The sequence below is a fragment of the Mixophyes fleayi genome, chromosome 1, assembly GCF_038048845.1.
Source record: "Mixophyes fleayi isolate aMixFle1 chromosome 1, aMixFle1.hap1, whole genome shotgun sequence".
In the NCBI taxonomy this organism is placed as follows: domain Eukaryota; kingdom Metazoa; phylum Chordata; class Amphibia; order Anura; family Limnodynastidae; genus Mixophyes; species Mixophyes fleayi.
Window position 1 is genome coordinate 107975104 of NC_134402.1, and position 21135 is coordinate 107996238.

General features: G+C 38.8%; 1 protein-coding gene across 1 annotated transcript in view; it reads right to left on the minus strand.

The window, feature by feature from the left end:
• Positions 1-4738: 4738 nt before the first annotated feature.
• Positions 4739-21135, minus strand: part of HHIP (hedgehog interacting protein) — a 112151-nt gene continuing 95754 nt past the window's right edge. The window contains exons 12-13 of the mRNA XM_075199217.1: positions 7168-7316; positions 4739-5438 (exon numbers count right to left, since the gene is read on the minus strand). Coding sequence (XP_075055318.1) covers positions 5245-5438; positions 7168-7316 — 343 coding nt within the window. The 3' untranslated portion in view covers positions 4739-5244. The remainder of the gene's footprint in view (positions 5439-7167; positions 7317-21135) is intronic.

Genomic DNA, 21135 nt, shown 5'->3' on the forward strand with positions numbered 1-21135 from the left:
GTTATAGCTGACTGTAGAGCTCCTTCAGTTTATTAATTAAAACAAGTGCATACCTAACTGGGATTTTGCTGTTTCTTTTCTAATTTGGTGACACATGTTGGTGGTCAAACCGAACAGATCTAAGCACTACATTTCCTGGTTGGGTGTTATGTTTTTCCTGCTCAGTTGTCTACAGAATCACTCCAGATTTTGCAGAATGCCAGAGTTGTAGTGTTTCTGTGTGCTGGAGGTTGCTAAGCCACCATATTCGCCAGTCAACACTTTCTGCTCACATCATTTCTACCCAGCAGCTGATTGGCCAGGACCTACATAAATACTCTCATTTCCATATTTGCCATGCTGGCATTAGGTTTACCTAGGCTAGTTCCGGTATCTTTGTCTTATATAGAGTAGTATAACTTCTGCTGGTGGATTCTGTGTGTGCCCATGGCTATGTATACTGGACCTTGCTGATCCCTGACTGCCCTTGAATTCGCTGCCTGTTTTTTTGACCACGAGTACCTCTCCTGCCCTATGACCCAACTTGCCAGTTGACTATCCTCTATTGTGTCCTGTCTGTCTTGTCTATGTGTTGCTCCATAGCTGCGAGTTTTCCAGACTCTACCTTACTCACGACTGTTAACAACTATACACTACTAGGATCAAATCCAGGGGGCATCCGAGTACCAGTGAACAGTGTGATTCTGGGAAAGATGGCTGCTAATGGTGAAAAACATTCTGCGCCATAGGTTCTGTATAAAGGTTATTAGTCGCAGGTGGTGGGGTTCATAACATTGGGGAAGATAACGGGTGTTAAGATTAGGGATGTGCACCGGCCACTTTTGGTGTCTCGTGTTTTGTGTTTTGGATTCAGATTTGCTTGAGGTTTTGGGTTCGGATTTGTTTCGCAAAACACCTGACGAAAGGTTTTGGTTCGGATTTAAGGTTTTGGATTCGGATTTATTTTGAAAAAAACATAAAAAGTGTTAAAATCAAGTTTTTTGGTTTATTTTCACTCCTACGCTATTATTAACCTCAATAACATTCAATAACAATCATTTCCACTAATTCCCAGTCTATTCTGAACCCCTCACACCTCACAATATTGTTTTTAGTCCAAAACGTTTCCCGAGGTAGCTTTCTGGACTGCATAGTGCAGTGGTCCCGGTACACAATTTGGTACCGGGGCCACAATACCTCCGCCTTCAAATGGTCTGAATTCCACTGCACAGCTGCCTGCTCCTACATCCTCTGCAGCATATACAGGGTGTAGTTCGAGTGTGTCAATACCTCTTGTTTTTGACGATGACAGGTCATTTTCATTAATTTATGATTTGGCAGCAACAGTCAACGTTGTTTAATATCTGATACGCCTCTATCTGGACTGCATAGTGGAGTGGCCTCGGTACCCAATTTGGTACCGGGGCCACAATACCTCCTCCAACTTTCAAGTGTAGTGTTTATAATTTATAAAAACTACAGTAGTTAGAGCACGTCAATACCTCTTGTTTTAGACGACCATGGTACAGAGCATTCATCATTGAGATCCCATCAAGTATGTGAAAGACAGACAGGGTCGAAGTGTTATTTGTTGACTTTGTTAACAAAAAAACTGTCCCTCTTGCAAATATACTGGACTTATACTGCTGAATCAGTGAACTTTGTAATATATCAGTACCACTGGAATTATACTGCTGAATCAGTGAACTTTGTAATATAGCAGTACCAATGGACTTATACTGCAGAATCAGTGAACTTTGTAATATAGCAGTACCAATGGACTTATACTGCAGAATCAGTGAACTTTATAATATAGCAGTACTAATGGGCTTATACTGCAGGATTGTTTTTGGATATTTTTTTTTAATTTCTTTTTTTATTAATTTTTTTTTTTATAACTTTTTTTTAAATTTTTTATAACTTGGGAATAATGGGGAAATAACAATGCCCTTAGAAGGACAGAGCACAGGACACAGCACCACTGGACTGAACAGGACACAGCACAGGACCCAGCAGCACCACTGAACTCAGAAGGACAGAGCACAGGACACAGCACCACTGGACTGAGCAGAACGCAGCACAGCACAGCACAGAACTGAACAGCACAGCACAGCACGAGATATAGCAGGACAGAGGACCACCTAACACAACCTCCCGTTACCCTGATCAATGCCCGAGTGATGATGGCGGCGGCTAGCGGGGAATTTATAGAATACGAGTATCGCGAGATCCGACAGTGGGATTATGACTCATAGCCTCAGTTTCAGTTTTGCAATTGGCGGGAATACCCGGATCTGTCTCTGATCCGGCTCGGATCGGCAACGTTCGGGTGGGCTCGGATTTCAGATATCCGAGCCCGCTCATCTCTAGTTAAGATGGATATAAGTTCCTCTATTTGTTTCAAACTCTTCTTGTCAAAGTCTCATCCCCTGTTCTGAAGACATTGCAGAGGCAAATTGCTAGATTTGTCTGGTCCGATAAACGCCCCAAAGTGCATGCTTGCACTCTATACCAACGTGCCTCAAAGGGCAGAATGGGCCTCCCAAGCATTAAAAAATACTGTACTGCAACCCACCTGACTAAACAATCCTTTTTCACTCTCCTAGCCACACAAGACTCTGTGTGAAAGCTAAGATTTTAAATATGCTTTCTCCATAGACTCTTCTGTCGATCTCCATTAAACATAGACCATCTCCCCCATCCCTACCGCCCACTACTGAGCTTCTCACTCAGCATTTGGTCCTATGACACACATACTATCTTTTTTGCAATCTTCCCATGATGACCTCTTTGTGCAATAACCCCACCTTTCCCCCCAACAGGAATCACAGCTCTTTTGGTGTTTGGTCCCAGCACTATGTAAAGTTCCTACCTAATATTGCCCTTTTATGGTTCTTCCCTGAGATTTTGGACACTCCACATTGTTTCCAAACTCCATGCAATCACTTTTTCCAATTCCTGCAAATTAGACATATGTACCACTCAATCCCGGAACTTAATCACTCTACCAGCTCACTCCTTAGAGATGTTCTGTAGATGTAAATTACACCCCAGTGGTCTTATTGATACCATTTATCGACTCCTTATAGCTTACCGCCAACCAGATAGATATGAACTGAAATTGGAGGAAGACATGGGGAGATTCTCGAACTAGTGGAAAGTTTCAAATTTAAGGAACGAATTTCCAAGAGTTCTATTTCTTTTTGTACTAAAAAAAAGCATTTAAACTATTTTATAGATGGTACCTGGTTCCCACCTGCCTACATTTGCTCTATTCTGATTCTTCCAAATCTTGTTGGAGAAACTGAGGTCAAGATGGGTCTTTTAGTCTTATCTGGTGGACCTGCCCTAAGATTGTAAGTTTCTGGTGCTGTATTCATAAGCTAATTCGCAACCTCACAAACCTGATGCTTCCAACCTGTCCATCTTGCTCCCTTTAACACTGTTCCATCCCGGACACCGACACGTATACATCAACATTCTTAATGCCGCCAAGTGCGTGATAGCTGCTAACTGGAAACAGTCTGACTTCAACACTCTACCAGCAATCATTAATTAGAATATAGCAAACTTATCAATGCAAGTTTATCAAAAGTATATTCCATGATCAACCTGTTAAAATTCATGTTATCTGGCACCCCTGGCTATCTTATCACAAGGTCGCTGTTTATCCTTTTCCTCCACAGGAGTTATCGTTATATTCTACATGGTAGACCCTTAGCTATAGGTATTGATGGAACCGATCTGGACATCCATCCGTCTTCCCTTTCCTTCTCTTACACATTGCTCTTCAGCCATCTAGTGAATATTTTACGATTCCAGAGATCTGTAATTTTAACCACTTATGTTGATGTATACTGTTTGGTTGACTTTGTTCCCTTGTATGTTTTAAGCAGTTGTTTGATTCTTAGGGCTAGATTTACTAAGCTGCGGGTTTGAAAAAGTGGGGATGTTGCCTATAGCAACCAATCAGATTCTAGCTTTCATTTATTTAGTACCTTCTACAAAATGACAGCTAGAATCTGATTGGTTGCTATAGGCAACATCCCCACTGTTTTAAACCCGCAGCTTAGTAAATCTAGCCCTTTAGTCTCCTTATCCCTTCATCCTGTTGTCCTTTTTCCTTTTTGTTCCCCCCTCCCTTAGATTTCATCTTCCTTTTTATTGTTTATTAACAAAAATAATAAAACAAACTGAACAGATACATCTGTTCCTTGCTCACCACCTAGGGCCGTTTGTTGTTTTCAGCTGATGGCACACAGACTTACAGCATTTGCGTGCATGTCTGAAAATGGTCCAATTGATTTTAATCAGATCACTCTTTGCAACTGTGCTTGATTTACAGTCACATAGGGCGGGATAAATTTGCCAATATCCTGGTGATATTACAGCAATTGTGTAAAGCAGCGGATCCCAAACTTTTTCAGTTCAAGGCACCCTTAGAGTCTCCATATTTTTTTCAAGGCACCCCTTAGCTAAAATAATTACCAAGTAGTCCCCCACCTTGCTTACCACTGGCCCTGACCCCTGTGAGATCGCCAAGGCATCCCAGGGAGCCTAGGCGCACAGTTTGGGAACCACTGGTGTAAGGTATTGTCCTACTAGGGTGGTGCACTAAAGATTGTTTTAAGATCTACTGCTCAAGTGCATTTAATAGGCTATAATAGCAGAGCCCAGCTGTCTACTGTTACCAGGTTCAAATAAAGATTCTGAAAAGACACCAGAAAAACAAACAAACAAACAAACAAACAAAAAGTAATATATCAGTTACAGGTTTATTGCAAAGAATACTTTTTGCATTACTATAATAATATAGTAAAATTACCTGTGAAAGCTAAAAATGCAATTACCTGAGATACTTATATATAAAAAGGTAAATGTGATTTACAAGAAATTGCCCCTCCCATGGTGGATACAAATGAAATACTGTACACATGACATATTTTAATCTAAATAACTATTTTAATGTTATTTTAAAGACAACCAAAAGTATAATCTTGCTCACATGACCTTGTTGCAGCCAGTGTTTACAATACCAGAATGTTTAATAAATGAATATTTCTATATCTTCACACATACATATACACTCAAATATTCATAAATTACACACACAAACTCACTTTTATGGACAATATATTTAAATTAATAAAAATATTTAAAACACAGGGATTTAGAGCAGAATTACAAAGTCCTTTTTTGTTTGTTTAATTTACATGTTTTAAAAATAAATGCCCGTTCAGAATGAATCCAAGCAGTCCGCGGTAACTATACAATATAGCTGGTAAGATCCAGCAAATATGACGTCACATCAATGATCTGGTCTAGAATACCTGCCCTGGCCACTCTCCGAATGTTTCTATCCACTTGCTCGCATTGAGTGCCTAGGTATCCTTTCTTACATAAACACTTGTTCGGCCTCACACAGACACCTCCATGTCGACACGCTGGCTCACATTTTGCTGTAGAAAACACAATAGATGCCATATGACTTATATAAATGTTCTAGAAACAAATGAGGTCATTACAGGAGAGAAAAAGCATGTTAGTAATACAACGAAATATCCAGCTTTCCAAAAACAAGTGTTCTATTACTCCTTACAACAAAAACATCAACTTTATAAAGGCTTATATAAAGCTCTAATTTAGCATGGGAATACTACTGTAATTAGAGCATTGATTACAACATGCAGAATTCATCAAGCTAAGCTTTTTTCTGTGGCCATGCAAGACCGGCAAATTAAAAGCTGGTATTTAGAGTAAATAATTGGCATGATTAAAATTTGTCGGTAAATTGTCACTTGCAATGCCAATATCCCATGCCAACTGCGACATAATCTATATGTTTGCACAAATACTGGTCAATGTAACACTATCACTAGTGTAAAATAAATAAACACAAATCACTAATCTATAAATGCATTAGGTGGCTTATAAACCTATACACTATCTGATCCAAAAATAAACACTATAACATTGGGCAGCACAGTAGCTTAGTGGTTAGCATTTCTGCCTCACAGCGCTGGGGTCATGAGTTCGATTCCCAACCATGGGCTTTTCTGTGTGGAGTTTGTATGTTCTCCACATGTTTGCGTGGGTTTGCTCCGGTTTCTTCCCATGCTCCCAAAAACATACTAGAAGGTTAATTGGCTGCTATTAAATTGACCTTAGTCTCTTTCTGTGTGTGTGTTAGGGAATTTAGACTGTAAGCTCCAATGGGGCAGGGACTGATGTGAGTGAGTACTCTGTACAGCGCTGCGGAATTGGTGGCGCTTTATATGATGATATAACATTAACAAAAATATGATATATTATGCTGTAAATTTTCAAATATATAATAATATAAAGCAGGGTTACAGTATGTACTGTTAGTGGGGTAATAGGGGAATCTGCTGTTTAGCTTCCATGCTCTATGAGCCATGGAGGATCTGACACATAGCTTGTTTTAAAAATGGATGCATGCGGCACCGTCCAATAGTGAGCTTGCCGTCATTTCTAGCTATGAGTCGGATCCCTTCCCCTTCCAGCACTCATAGATCATTGCAGCATCTGACCAGCAGATGAAAGTAATACATATTATTATATTACAAAGCATTCGTTATAATAACTGTGCATGTTGTCAGCAGCTGTATTTTGCAGACAGCTAACATTTTAGGCCTAGTAGTCCTTTAATGGTTATACCTTTTTCTATTGTTTTGTGACTTTCCCATCAAAAACCATTGAAAACCAAAAGTTTTTCTACTTGATTGAATAATAGACTGTAAATCACACAAGAAATACAACTCCTACTTCTGAGTAAAACACAGTTCTCAGATTAGCAGGAAATCAAGGCATACTACAGAGGATCACCAAGAGAGAATTCACATCATGGTACAGACACAGCAATATGGTCACAGCGTCCACATTTGATGAGGAAGCTGTTATTATACTGAGACACTGTGCCCTTTTTAGCATTGATCCACCATAATAAATATACTACAAAAGCACCAAAAGACCTAAATTATATATTCCGAGGCGCCCGGAAACATATAGAACACTTATGTCACATTATTGGGTTATGTTACTAAATCCCACTAATCCTTTTCTCTCCAGTTACATGAATCTGGGTATAGTTATTGCTCTGTGGTGATGATGACAAATTAATGGAAAAAAAAAAAAAATCATGGCACATGTAATAGGAAGATTACTAACCAATTCGACAGAATTCCCCTTCCCATCCTTGATTACAACAACATTTTCCTGTGGGTGTACAGTGGCCATTTTTACAGTGTCGGGAGCACTCGGATGAGAAAGGTTGTGGTGGTATCACTGGCCGCTTGCATTCTTCAGGCATTGTTGGTCTGTAGCAAAATAACAAAAATGCAAATTAGAAAATGTTCACCTTCAACGGGAATGTTATTTATTGATCATCTGCTTATAAAAATTACTCTGAGCAGCTACAGTAATCTCTCTGTAGGAAACAAAGTTCAAACATTCAAATTGATTATATTTAGTCTTTTCTAGGGGCTGGCTGATATGGGGGTAAAGGGGGGGCATCTGCTCCCCCCGACCCAGGGCTGATCCCATAGTGAGCTACATTTGGGCTTGGTCTCTGAGCTACCTATATATTTTTTTATATTTAAAATGTTCATAAAAGGGTTGGCCCGGGACTAAAATATGCCAGCCAGCCCCTGACCTTTCTCTTAAAAGCAACTGGAAGTGCAACTAATCTTGACAAGTTGTCTACTCAAAACAAACAATAAGTGTTACAGTAGTAGTAATACCCAGCTGAAAGAGGCTGTCACTTTGCAATTGATTACTGAAAATAATGTATTTGGGTGATATAATAAAATTGACCAAATGAATATTTGGATAATTATTAACACATTAGCTTTTCTATGTTTTATTAAAAGAAACAATAACAACATATATATATACAAGTTAACCCGTGCATGATACTCATGCATTCTAGTCAAATCAAGCTACTTAAGGTGTTAAAAAGGTTCTTGTCATGCATTTGGGCCATAGCCCAGGCCTCAACCACCAACCACTCCCCACTGTCACCCCCAGCAACCACCAACCACTCCCCACTGTCACTTCTCCTTCAAGAAATATATATATATTTTTTTTAAATCTTTATAAACACTTTTAACAATTAACAAATTAAATTAACAAATTAAAAACATCTTAGTATACCAAATTTCAGCCCTTTCTGAATTATTTTTTCCACACACACTAAGGGGCATATTCAATTAGCTTTTGGATTCGCGGTAATGCGCGTTGCCGCGAAAAGTGCGCGTTCTTGCGGGTATTACGGTACCGCATTAACGCGGATTTTCGTTCGCAACCCTATGGGCTGCGAACGAAAATCCACGTTATTGCGGTACCGTGTATTACGTTTTGCGGCTGTTCCGGCGCGTTACCACGAATCCAAAAGCTAATTGAATATGCCCCTAAGAATTTAGTAGGTCAGTGTATAACTTCGCCAAGCAGGTGGCGCTGCAGCTTGGTTTTATTTTTTCCACACACACACACACACACACACACAGACAGACAGACTAACACACGCCACTAGACATTTATATTATAGATAGAAGATCTATTTAACATAGGTGATAATTGAAATACATACAGCAGGACCATGTAGAGCACTGAAGCTGGTAATGCGTTAAAAACTGTAGATCATATGGGACAAATTAGTTTGTTTTACAATTTTGCACACATTGAGATTCATACAAACAAATCGCTCAATGCAACAGTGCCCAAGAAATATTATTTTACTTATGTGAAAGCATACACCTCCTTTCATGCTATTGTTCCAGCCTTTGCATGCCAAAACGGCATCTTATTCTTAGGTGTAAATGACAGCACCGGATGTCTGGCTAATCAAGGTGTTCATTATCCATGATGATCTCCTTGCAGTTATCTGTGTAGGTTCCAAGTTGGAAACAGGGGAGACTTGAAAGCATTTCCTAATTTGCACAGCATAGCAAAGCTTTGGCACCACACATAATACCTCATTTTTAACACCAGAAGCAAAATGTACTAAACAATTATTTTAGTGGCTTTCAAACGGCTAAACATCGCTGCCAGTGTTCACCTCCAAACAGCAGGGTTCTGTTATCCAGTAGTTTAGAGGGTGAAAAGTCAAACCATTGGCGATGAGTGGCAGTTCGAAAAGTCCCATACTAGTTCTAGAACAAGGAAATTGCAGGTAGGAAAACTGAAGGGTAACATAAATAATAACTTATTTACAGAAAGAGTGATAGATCCCTGGAATACTCTCCAGTGGATTCATACAGTAAAATAATCCAAGAATACATGACACATATGGCTTTTGTTAAGACTTATTATTATTATTGCTTATTTATATGGATCCGCAAGAGTTACGCAGTGCCGTAAAGTAGGTAATACAAAACGGGTAAACTAGACAAGTGGATGACATAAAATAACATAACGTAACATAGAATAACATGAGATAATATATCATAGTATAACATGATGCAAATGACAAGACATAACATGACAAGTACCATCTAAAACAATAATAGAAATAACAAAGAACAAGTTACATGGTAGAGTGCACACATGGAGGAGGTTAAAGGAGGGACAGAGCAGTGGGGTAGAAAAAGAGAAAACTGGCAAAAAAGATAGACAGAAAACAAGCAGGAGGGATGAAGCTGAACGCTATGCCTGGGATGTCAGTAAGAGGGTGGGGACAGATAAATATGAGGGGAGTTGGGGTTGGACATAAGATTAGGAAGGGTCCTGCTTGTGAGACCTTACAATCTAATCGGTGGAGGTGACACAAAGAGGGGAGGCTTATGAGGGATGGGGGAGGAGTTAGATGGTGGATTAATAAACAGGTGGGTTTATAGGGAATGTTAAGGAACATTTAAAGCTTTGTAGGCTGGGGGAGAGTCTGATAGTACGAGGGAGGGTGTTCCAGAGGTGGGGCGCAGCATAAGAGAAGTCTTTGAGGCAAAGGGATAGCTGCAGTCATTAGCTGACCAGAGGTGGCAGGAAGGAGTATGTAGGGAGATGAAGTTGGAGATGTAGGAAGAGGAGAATTGGGTGACGGCTTTGTAGGAGAAGATGAGGTGAACTGGATTCTGTAGGTGAAAAGGAGCCAGTTTAGGATTTGGCAGAGAGGTGAGGCAGAAATGCAGTGGCAAGAGAGGAATATCAATCCTGCCTCTGCTTTAAGGATAGATTGAAGAGGAGAGAGGCAAGTGAGTGGCAGACCAATCAAGAAGAGGCTGCAGTAATCAAGGTGAGAGATGATTACAGAGTGGATGAGTGTTTTGGTGGCATCAAGGGGGAGGAAGGGTCTGATCCTGGTGATATTGCAAAGATGAAAGCGACAGGATTAGATGTGGGGGGTGTTGCAGAGGGAGTAGTGAAGGATTACTGACACCATGCAGACTTGGTCTTAGATAGAAGATACTAAGAAAAGGCAATATAAGAAAACTACAAAGCCCACAAAACAACATAAATAGCAATTGTACCTAATTTCTGAGGAAGGTCCCAGATTCAATAGAATTGTACTATGATTGTGTTTTGTTGGGTAAGTGTACTGTCCTATATTGACTTACAATGTTCCCTACATAAAATTTACAGATACTTCTCAACAAGAAAGCTTCCCTTTTCCATTGAATGATAAACAGTAAGAGTAGGTTGTAACTCTATGGTATATAACTTTGGGCAACCTAAAATCTTATTCCATATTTGCATGTCATGGGATGGAATTATCAGTTATTAATAGCAATAGAATCAAAGGCAAGTGGCAAAGAGCAATACCATTAGCACTACAGCTAGGTTTACATTATCACATAGAATCAACATAAATTTAAACTGTAAAATGTCCCTTTAAATTTCTGAAAGTTTCAAATCTATATTTATATATAAAAACTTTGATGTTTCCTTACATTGTAGTTTGAGGCATGCTTTAGTGTATGTGCATAGTAAATAATTCTGTTCTCTATCTGTTCACAAACATTGAACTATTTAACTTTTTTTAAATCTAGATGTGAATTATTTTAATCACTGGTGAAAAGTATAGTTAATAGTTTGCTATGCATTGGCTAAAGCGTTTACCAAAGCACATTACAGCAAATATATATTTAGAAAGAAACATTTGATATCATTTGTGTCTTTAAAATAGCTATGTTGCTTTGCATTAAGCTGATCAGTAATAGATTTTAGTTGGCATGTAATTGTCACTAAGACATGTCTGCTGTTCATAAAATCAGTACACATCATTGCAAAGTATTTTTTTCCACCCAGACGTAAGGTGTGCTTCAGCCTACAGTCATAACCATACTCTCATTACTACACGCTAACTACTAGAAAAAAAAAACCTATTTGGTCCCAGGTGCAAGCAGTTAAAACGCATAATAAATCCAGTGACAGTAATGCACTAAAAACAGCCAATAAATCGGTACCATAAAGGCCAGTGCACAGTTGTATGCTGTATTCTAGTAGAATCGAGAAAGGCATATCATACATAACATATGGAAATATATCAAAGGTGTGATTTCTCTTATCAAATGGAACTGCGTTCAGTGAACATACAACTTCTTTGTGGGGGATTTGAAAAGTATATTTGACTTAATGATATTGAAATGATATAAACTAAAAATTATATTAGGGTTGTCTGTGCTGTTTTTACATTATTTATTTTGCTCTATTTGACTCAATAAAATTATTATTTTTACTTCAAATATTGTTTAAATTCACAAAAGATAAGTAAGTGAACTCTATCGTCAACATAGAAAATGAATATAATACAATTTAATACTTCTGCTCTATACAATAGGAAATGTCTGGCATTTTAAAACTGTAGTTAGTGTATTTTTTCATCTGTATGCTGCTGACCAGACCTAAAGAGTATTTATCCTTTTTTGCATTTTTCAAATTTCATTACCTTAAATTTACATAATTAAATTATTGGGTTTAGAAATTAAGAGATATTGTGATAATATTTTGCACAAATTGAGTTTTGCGGTGTATTTGGGGTAAGGCTGGGTACACACTACAGGTTTTTCACCCAACTTTTGGGCCAATTACACGATAAACAACCGTTAGGTCCGATATCACATGATTTGATTTTATAAACAGACTAAATATCTCTATAAATGATGAAACAATGTTGGGCAAATTCTGCATTGTGTGCACTCCCGAACAGCAGTGTAGATGGATCTCCAAAGCATTTACAGAGTCACAATCTTTTCAGCAGATTGTTATGAGAGATGAAGAGCACAGATCTGAAGGTAAATTGTGTGTGTGCATATGAATCGTCATGCTGATCGGGACTTTCAGTCGTTGGTAAAATCGTTAGAGATATCGCATCGGGAGAAATTTTCTGTAGTGTGTACCTAGCCTTAAGTTGGGAATACTTAAGGCAAAATTCCAGCATCAACGTGTGTGATCGTAAGAGCAAGATACTACATATGGCCACAACTGTAACTAGTGCACTGTGCGCATGAACAGAAGTAAAATGCATATTATATGCAGCATACCGCACTTTGCGTCCAACTCTACATGAGCCTAGCAGTGTAGAACATTTTGCTCATCTCTAATTGGGAGTATATTTACTTTCAATTACAGTGCATTAATTATTTCTGAAATCAGACACTTGTTGTGAGAGGTCACAGAGTTGGTTAGTGCATTCCCAACAAAAGCTTCATCACTGCCCACGGTTTTTCTTTTGGTGTTTTTTTTGTATTGTTTAAACTTTTTTTTTTCTTCTGTTGCTGCTTTTTTTTTTGCTTTGCGGGCGGGTTCGGGGGAGGGGAGCAGGGTAGTAAAAAAAACCTGAAACAAATACATATACTCCCGTGATCGCGGCACCGGAGTCCCTCCTCCTTCCTCTCTGCTCTGTTTACACTGAATGTCTGACATGATGTCATCAAGTCACGCCCAACATTCAGACATTCAGTGAGGAGCAACGCAGAGAGGACCAACAAAGAAGCAAGAAGAGAGAAGACAGAAGAGAAGAGAAGAGAAGAAAGAAGCTAATAGAAAGGTAAGCAAAAATCAGGGAGGAAAGCAGAAAAGCACAGTATGAGGAAAAAGGAGGGGAGAGGTACAGTATGAGGGAAAAGGGGGGGAGAAGCACAGTATAATGAAAAAGGGGGGAGAGAGGCACAGTATGATGAACAAGGGGGAAGAGAGGCAGAGTATGAGGAAAAAGGGGGGAGAGAGGCACAGTATGAGGAAAAAGGGGGGAGAGAGGCACAGTATGAGGAAAAAGGGGGGAGAGAGGCACAGTATGAGGAAAAAGGGGGGAGAGAGGCACAGTATGAGGAAAAAGGGGGGGATAGGCACAGTATGAGGAAAAAGGGGGGATAGACACAGTATGAGGGAAAAGGGGGGGAGAGGGAGAGAGGCACAGCATGAGAAAAAAGGGGGAGAGAAGCACAGTATGAGGAAAAAGGGGGGAGAGGCACAGTATGAGGAAAAGGGGGGAGAGAGGCACAGTATGAGGAAAAAGAGGGGTGGCGCAGTATGAGGAAAAGGGAGCACACAGTATGAGGGAAAAGGGGGGGGAGAGAGGCACAGTATGATAAAAAAGGGGGGAGAGGCACAGTATGAGGAAAAAGGGAGTAGATAGGCACAGTATGAGGGAGGAGGGGGGGAGAAAGAGAGGAACAGCATGAGAAAAAATGGGGGAGAGAGGCACAGCATGAGAAAAAAGGGGGAGTGAGGCACAGTATGAGGAAAAAGGGGGAGAGGCACAGTATGAGGAAAAGGGGGGAGAGAGGCACAGTATGAGGAAAAAGGGGAGAGAGGCACAGTATGAGGAAAAAGGGGGGGGGGGAGAGGCACAATAGTGGGGACTATTAATTTAGGGTGGGGTGGTTTGGGGGCTACTGAATGTGGGGGTGAGTTTGGGGAGAATGAGGTCTCTTTATTAAATGTGCCTATGATTTATTTAATGGCGGTGATGGTTGCAGGAGATAGGTATATTTCCGAAATGTAAATACTATTAATTTATTGCTGGTGCTGTTTGTAGGGAAGGAAATAGGTTTATTTATTAAATGTGAATACTATTATTTTAATGTTGGGGCTGGAGGAAGGCGCAATTATTAATCGTGGGTTCTATTGATTTGACGCCGGGACTTGCTGTAATTTTCTAAATGTACTCATTTTTTTTTCCAGATAGGGCATCCAACATTCCAGGATCCAGACAAGCTGCAACTAAAGAAACCTGCAGCCACAGGTGGTGAAAGTGAGAAGAACAGGTAGGAGAGACCAGCAGAGTGTGTGAAATGTTGTGATTCTAGTGGGACAATCCCAATTTTCGGTGACCATTCAATGGAGTACACAACAATGCAGGTTTTGTTTCTGTAGGAGGGTAGCCTGGCCACACCCAATGATGCATAGCCACGCCTCCAATTGTATGAACACACCCATTAGCAATTTTGCACCGCCAAATTTTTTTACATTATCAACTATAAGGGGGCACCATGAAGTTGTACCGGGGCCCTGAATTCCTCTTGGCAGCCCTGGGAAGATTCTATGGGCTGATGAGACCAAGAGTGAACTTTTGTGGCTTTAACGCTAGGCAATGTTTGGAGCAATCCTGCTACTGTGCATCATCCCAAGAACAGTGAAGCATGGTGGTGGTAGCATAATGCTACCACCACCATGCTTGTCTGTTTCAGGGGCTGGAAAACTTGTCAAAATAGAGGGTAAACTAGATGGGGCAAGATATAACCAAATCTTAGAGAAACACCTGCTGCAGTCTGCTGACGGAAATTGAGCAACAATGCAAAGTAGATTGGTGGAAAAATATAGTGTGCACTATGCAAAGCTGTTAGAGTCCCAAGTACACTCACAGCTGCAGCTTAATGTATACTTATGTAACCAACTATTGACCATTTTTATTTGTTACTAATTTCAATATTATGAAAAAGTTTTGTATTTGATATTGCGGGATTGTGTTGAGCGGTAAGTAATTGCAAATAAATCCATTTTGATTCCATGATGTAAGGAAATAAATTGTGAAAAATTTGAAAGTGAAATGTGAAAGAATGTTTTTACAGCCACTGTGTGCATTAGAAATAGGGAAATTTATAGGCTGCAAAAATCTGTATAATAAAGTTCAGTTATAATTAATTTTGTTCATATAAAAAACAATAGCTGTTATTTACTAACAAAGTGCGAACGCTGTAGAACCCATAGCAATCAATCGATGATCAATCTAGTACGAGAGAGACAATAAAATATGATTGGTTGATATAAGCAATTCCACATTTACAATTTTGCACTTTGTTGTAGTAAAAAACTCCAGTGCAACATATGTAACATGATTACTATAGATACAGCATGTAGCATTTATACAATATTGAATGAAAAAGAATATGACTATTTTGAGAATTGCAAAGCTGGAACCCCCTCCCAAAATTCCACACTTGGCCTTGTTTCCCATAGTTTTCCACCATTTTGATACTGGATATCACTTCTCCCTCTAATCCATCCAGCATTATAACCATCAGAAGTGCCATGTATTTATTTCAATACAGTTCTCCTGCATGCATGAGTCAAACTCGGAAGCATACGTTACAATTTAAAAATGTGTGTATTGTCACAATATGAAACATACCATTTGTATCATAAAAGCTATATGGTATAAGTCAAACAGGAATAAGGGAAGAGTCCAGCAAACGTTAAGTGTCTATGAACATAATTTTTTTGCGACCAATGGATAGATGAAAATTGGTCAAAAAAAGAGTCCTAGGGGTATATTTACTAAACTGCGGGTTTGGAATAGTGGAGATGTTGCCTATAGCAACCAATCAGATTCTAGCTGTCATTTTGTAGAATGTACTAAATAAATGTTAACTAGACTGTGATTGGTTGCTATAGGCATCATCTCCACTTTTTCAAACAGTTTAGTAAATATACCCCCTAGAATTTGAAACAAAATTGTTCTTTAAGTGTAATTTTTGAACAAAAATTCAATGACAAGGCCAAAACCTAGAAAAAACTGATGACTAATGAAACTTTTAAATGTCTTTTTCCACGTCATAAACACATTTTAAACAGTTTCTTTGTTTGAACTTAAAATAAGATCTCTGTTAATTGAGTTGTCAAATTCTAAACTATTTGCTCAATATTGTGAATCATCTAAATATTTAACATCACTCATCAATTTATTCAAACACTCTGAGTGAAAAAGAAATCATCCTTAGTGTTGTGTAGTATTAACCTAGATAACTTAATTGACCTAACAGTTAACGTTATGCCAACAAACACAGCATTTCAGTTGCAATATATTTACAATGGCTATTAAGTTCTTTAATTACTATGTATACATCTCTATTCAATGTATGAAATTGTACATATATTTCAGGTTTAACAAAATGTCTTGTAGAGGGAGCAAAGCTGCCTAAAGAAAATATTTCTATAACCTGAAACTAATTCAGCCAAAATAAACACACTGATATAGAACGAGCATATTGAAGTTGAAGCTTACTTTATAAGTATGCATGTTTTATAGCTATTCCAATATATATGTTGCCTTGCATGCATTCACATATTTTAATAGGGCCTATAAATAATAGCACCTGTGATCCAGATCAGTTAGAAATTAAATATATAGCTATAGCTTTTCCATAAACATGACTCCATTAATGCCTTCACGATTCCCAGGTTTTCTATATGTTGAGAAAATTGTATCACATCATAAAACTGCAAAAGTAACAACCAATAATCTATCATATAAAAAGTTTCTATATCTAATACCAACTACAGCTTACTAATGTACATACTTGAGCAACAGCAATGGCTGGTACATTACATTTTGACAGTGATTGCCATATTACTTTGCAATAATCTGCACGTCTTCAACCTTTAACTTTCATGCACCAAATGTTCCATTAATCTTGGAGCAGAATCTGGTGTCCATGGGGCATCACAGAATATTGAGTTCTGTTTCCATCTTATAGGAACACATGGGACCTCATTTAGAGTTGGACGCAAAGTCAGTTTAAGAAGTGTAGGAGTGGGAATGTGCCGCAGTTTGGTAGGGTATTATGAGTGGCAAGCAACCCCAGTTGCGTCTCACTCTTAATACCCTATCGAGCTGCGAGCAGTTCCTGCAGCTAGCTAACCGCTTGCGCCACCTAATTCCTGATGCACAGCTTTAGCCCTGTTTTGACGTGTGTTGCGTCTGCGCCTCACTGCGACTAGGATTTACTTACATGGTCACGCCTTCACAATTACGCGTTCCTCCCATTCTCTCGTAGTGAGTCGCAAGCTGGCGCAAGTGTTAATTGCGCCCAAGATGCAGGCAGATTTGGGGCTTTCTGCACATGCGTGTTTTTTTGTTGGATGCGGCTAAAATGGACTTTGCGTCCAATTCTAAATGAGGTCCATGGATGACATGTCCAGTCATCTGTCAAGTCTATAGCTTGAAATTGCTAAACACTGGGACCTGGGTCCAAGCTCGCAAGCTACAGTGGCACAGCCATTTTTAAAATAGTCATTATTAGTATTATTAATCTATGGCAATGTATAACGTCAAAAAAACATATCGTTTTACATTTTATTAATCTCATAATCTTCATAAATATCATAACTTACATAATCATCATTTGATTCCTGAATGAACTTTTCCATTGATATCTGTGCAACAATTTCAGCCAAAATAAGTAATTTACAAGCGGTAAACTCTGCAAATTGCAATGCTTCATTCTGTGCACTAACTTGGCGGCCAAGCACATTTAAACACAATCTGCACCTAGATCTACAGGTTGATAGATGCTCTGGAAAATTCAAAGGGTGAAAATAGTAAAAATGTTACATCTCAGTCCCACTTGCTGCCAGTTCAACCCCTTTATACATTTAAGGGGCATATTTATGAAAGCACGGTAGTGCACTATCGTGCACTTACCGTGAAATTAAGCTTCCTGGGTGTCCTCCGGATATTTATGAAAGGTGCATCGCAGATATCGTGGATATCTGCTGCTTTGCACTCCTCTTCGTTTTTGGGAGCAGTCACATTCTACAGTATGGTGACTGCTCCCAGCTCAAATCTAACAAGTTCCGAAAAGAAATCCAATGCTGTCAGCTCTGCTCCAAAAAAGCAGAGCTGGACAGCGCATGTGTGCAGGGATCACATGATCCCTCCCTGTCACTCACAGCTCTCTCTCTGCAACGATAGTTGCAGAGACAGAGAGGGGATCTTTGTGCGCATGTCCAGTTCTTGGAACTGCACATGCGCAATTGAAGAATGAAAAGAACGAGGAGAAGACCCGGAGACAGCGCTTCCGAAGAGGGGGGTAAGTATGATTTTTTACATCACAGAAACAGCAGTTTTTAGGAAGGGTTGTACATAAATGTGAGAAATAGTTCAATCCTTATCATTGCGATAAGGATTGAAAACTACTTTTCACTTTATGTGAATATTGATAAATGTGCCCCTAAATGTTTACGTTTTTCTCCTAGAATACTACTCGGTGTAGTTTTCATTTTTGCATTAATTTAATCATGACATTGGAACTGTCTTTATATGGAAATTCTGTGTGTTTGAAGATATTTATTACATTGGTCAGTGTGAATAGTGTGTTTCCACAAGCCAAGGTGGAAGGTACAGGGACGAGAATAGTTCTGCAGGACTTCAGAGCTGCTGGGGAATTTAAGTCTTTTTGCTGGGAGTGAAAGGTTGTTCACCTGGCTGAAAAGCAGGAGGTCAAAAGCCCTTTTCTACTTGCAAAAGTAATTGGTCCCCCCATTCCCGCATTGTTCTCATTTATATATTACCTGGCTGCATATTGCACTCTGCACTTCAGAGTGCCTATTCCAGACTTAGCAAAGAAAGTCCTGGGGGTAATTGTATTAAGGATTGGTTTCTGCAAGTCACCGGAAATCGGCAACTTTGCAGGGGAAAAGTGGCGCTGGCTGTTAATAAAACATACATTGCAAATCCTCTATGTAAATTTGGTTGACACAAGCATATTAAAATATTGCATAAACAACACTCTGCTAATGGCATTAAACATGTATGATAAAATTAGTAAATGAACCAATCATGCTGATTATGTCTGCTTAATTTAAAACAAAACAAAACATAAAAATACTGTTATCGGTGAGAAAATGGTTAAGACCATATTTGTAGAACTGATATTTCCAATAGTTTTCCAATTCTAGGTTTGTAAATAACTGTCTATGGAATGAATTAAACTATGGCACATTTGCTCTTGACCTCTCTTCTTACAAAGCTATGTCCTGTTTGAAAACCCTTGTGCAGCTACAATGAATATTAACCTGTACACTGCCAGCAAGCCCAGAGAAGGGATTAATAGCTCAGAGGTTAGTGCAACTGCTAAACAGTTTGCACTACTAGCAGGGTGGTCGCAAAAACACCACCTGCTGCATAAGCACTTAGCAGCTGGGTCAACAGGCCCTGTAGGAGTTTATCAACTAAAGGGGCCACTTGCATTAAACTTTTCCTGTACAACTGTGGAGAGCAAGCTCACTGGGCTTTCTGCTACGAGGGGGTGACATACAGGACTGCAAGCAATTACAAAATAGACAAAAGAAAGGAGGATGACACAAATATTTTCTATGTACAGTAGTCATTGAAGAAAATAAAAAGCTTTTTTGTAGCATCTTACATGTTAAAATATTTTCCCTTGATTCCAATGGCTACATATTTTATTTTACTTAAAAATGAATACTTTCAGGCTACATCCAGATGGACTTTTATTTTTTTTAATTTTTAAATGCTATAGGTACTTTATATTTCTTGACACCCAAGAGTGTGAAAAATGAGGCGGTTCTCATTTTCCATGCTGGTACTTTGTGTTTTCTACAGAAAAAAACTCATCTGCATTTATAAGCATTTTTTCCCCATTCAAATGAATGAAGGGACATATTAGGAACATTTTGGGTGCATGTTGGAAGCATCAATGTGACATAGTCTTAGGGGATCTTTTGGTAAATCATTATAGAAAAAAATTCTGGAATACTGTTCAACCTGGTTCAGCACCCCCAGTAAATAATAACAATACGGAGAATGTGCAATGTAAGAATAATTATTATTGGATTAAGTCTTATACTGCATGATTGCATTTTAGTATAGAGTTCGTTTATATCAGGGGGAGCGGGGCTGGTGAGCTGTACACCAAATATTTCCAAACAACACACTTGTTACTCTAAACATCACACACTTCTGGAACATATACATAACCACTTCATAAAACCTTTACATTGTGAATGGGAGAATGTGTTTTGCAGGCAGTGCGGGTGTTCTCGGGGCTATACATTTTTCACTGGTTATTTTGAGGACATTATGCTGAAGACTGCAGTGCAGCATTAAAGCACATTACACCTTTTCATTTGTGTTTTCAATGGAATTTTCCACCCTCCTGGGCTTCTATGCTTTTAGGCAGGTGTTCCCTTAAAGGCAATTTAATCTTTGCAAAACTGATGCAGTCTTTTAAACATGTTCACCACCTTTACAAATGTTCATTGATGGCCAATTCATTAATCAATCAATCAATCAATAAAATAATTAAAAAGCGGTTGCCCTCTTGTAGAAATGTAGCTTATGCTTTGCCAGGTTGTGTGTTTTGTTTTATATAGTTTTTATTATACAACTAACTAATTATTAATTTATATATTTATTGGTTACTATTGTTTACAATGCTAAATATGTTTCTATGACAATGTAAACTGCATTGCTTTAACTTTCATAGACTGTTAGGACAACCTTATGCAAAGAACAATTTATTTTCAAGCTAAGCTCCCCCACTATTGCTGCCTACCAACTGTGCAGTGTATAGATGGACAAGTGACCGCAATTGTCTATGGTATGGTGCCTGTCATGGTATGGTCATGGGTGTAACATGTTAATCTGAAACACAAACTTAGTTTTTCTTTTTAATGTAGTATGTAGGGAAGGAATTACTTACTTTTTGAAAAAAGACATTGACCATCGGCCTGGACTGTTTTGGCAAAATACTTAAAGGGATATTATTTATATTTAGGGCAGGTTATGGGATGTTTTTGAAAAATCACTAATTATAATGCTATCCTTGAAGCTCCACATGGACAAAACAGGTGTATAGATAGCTGAAAATACAAACTAGGGCATGGTAAGACAGGTTGGGTCAGCAATTCTGTACCCTAAAGGGAATTTACTTACACATAGGGCCTGATTTAGAGTTG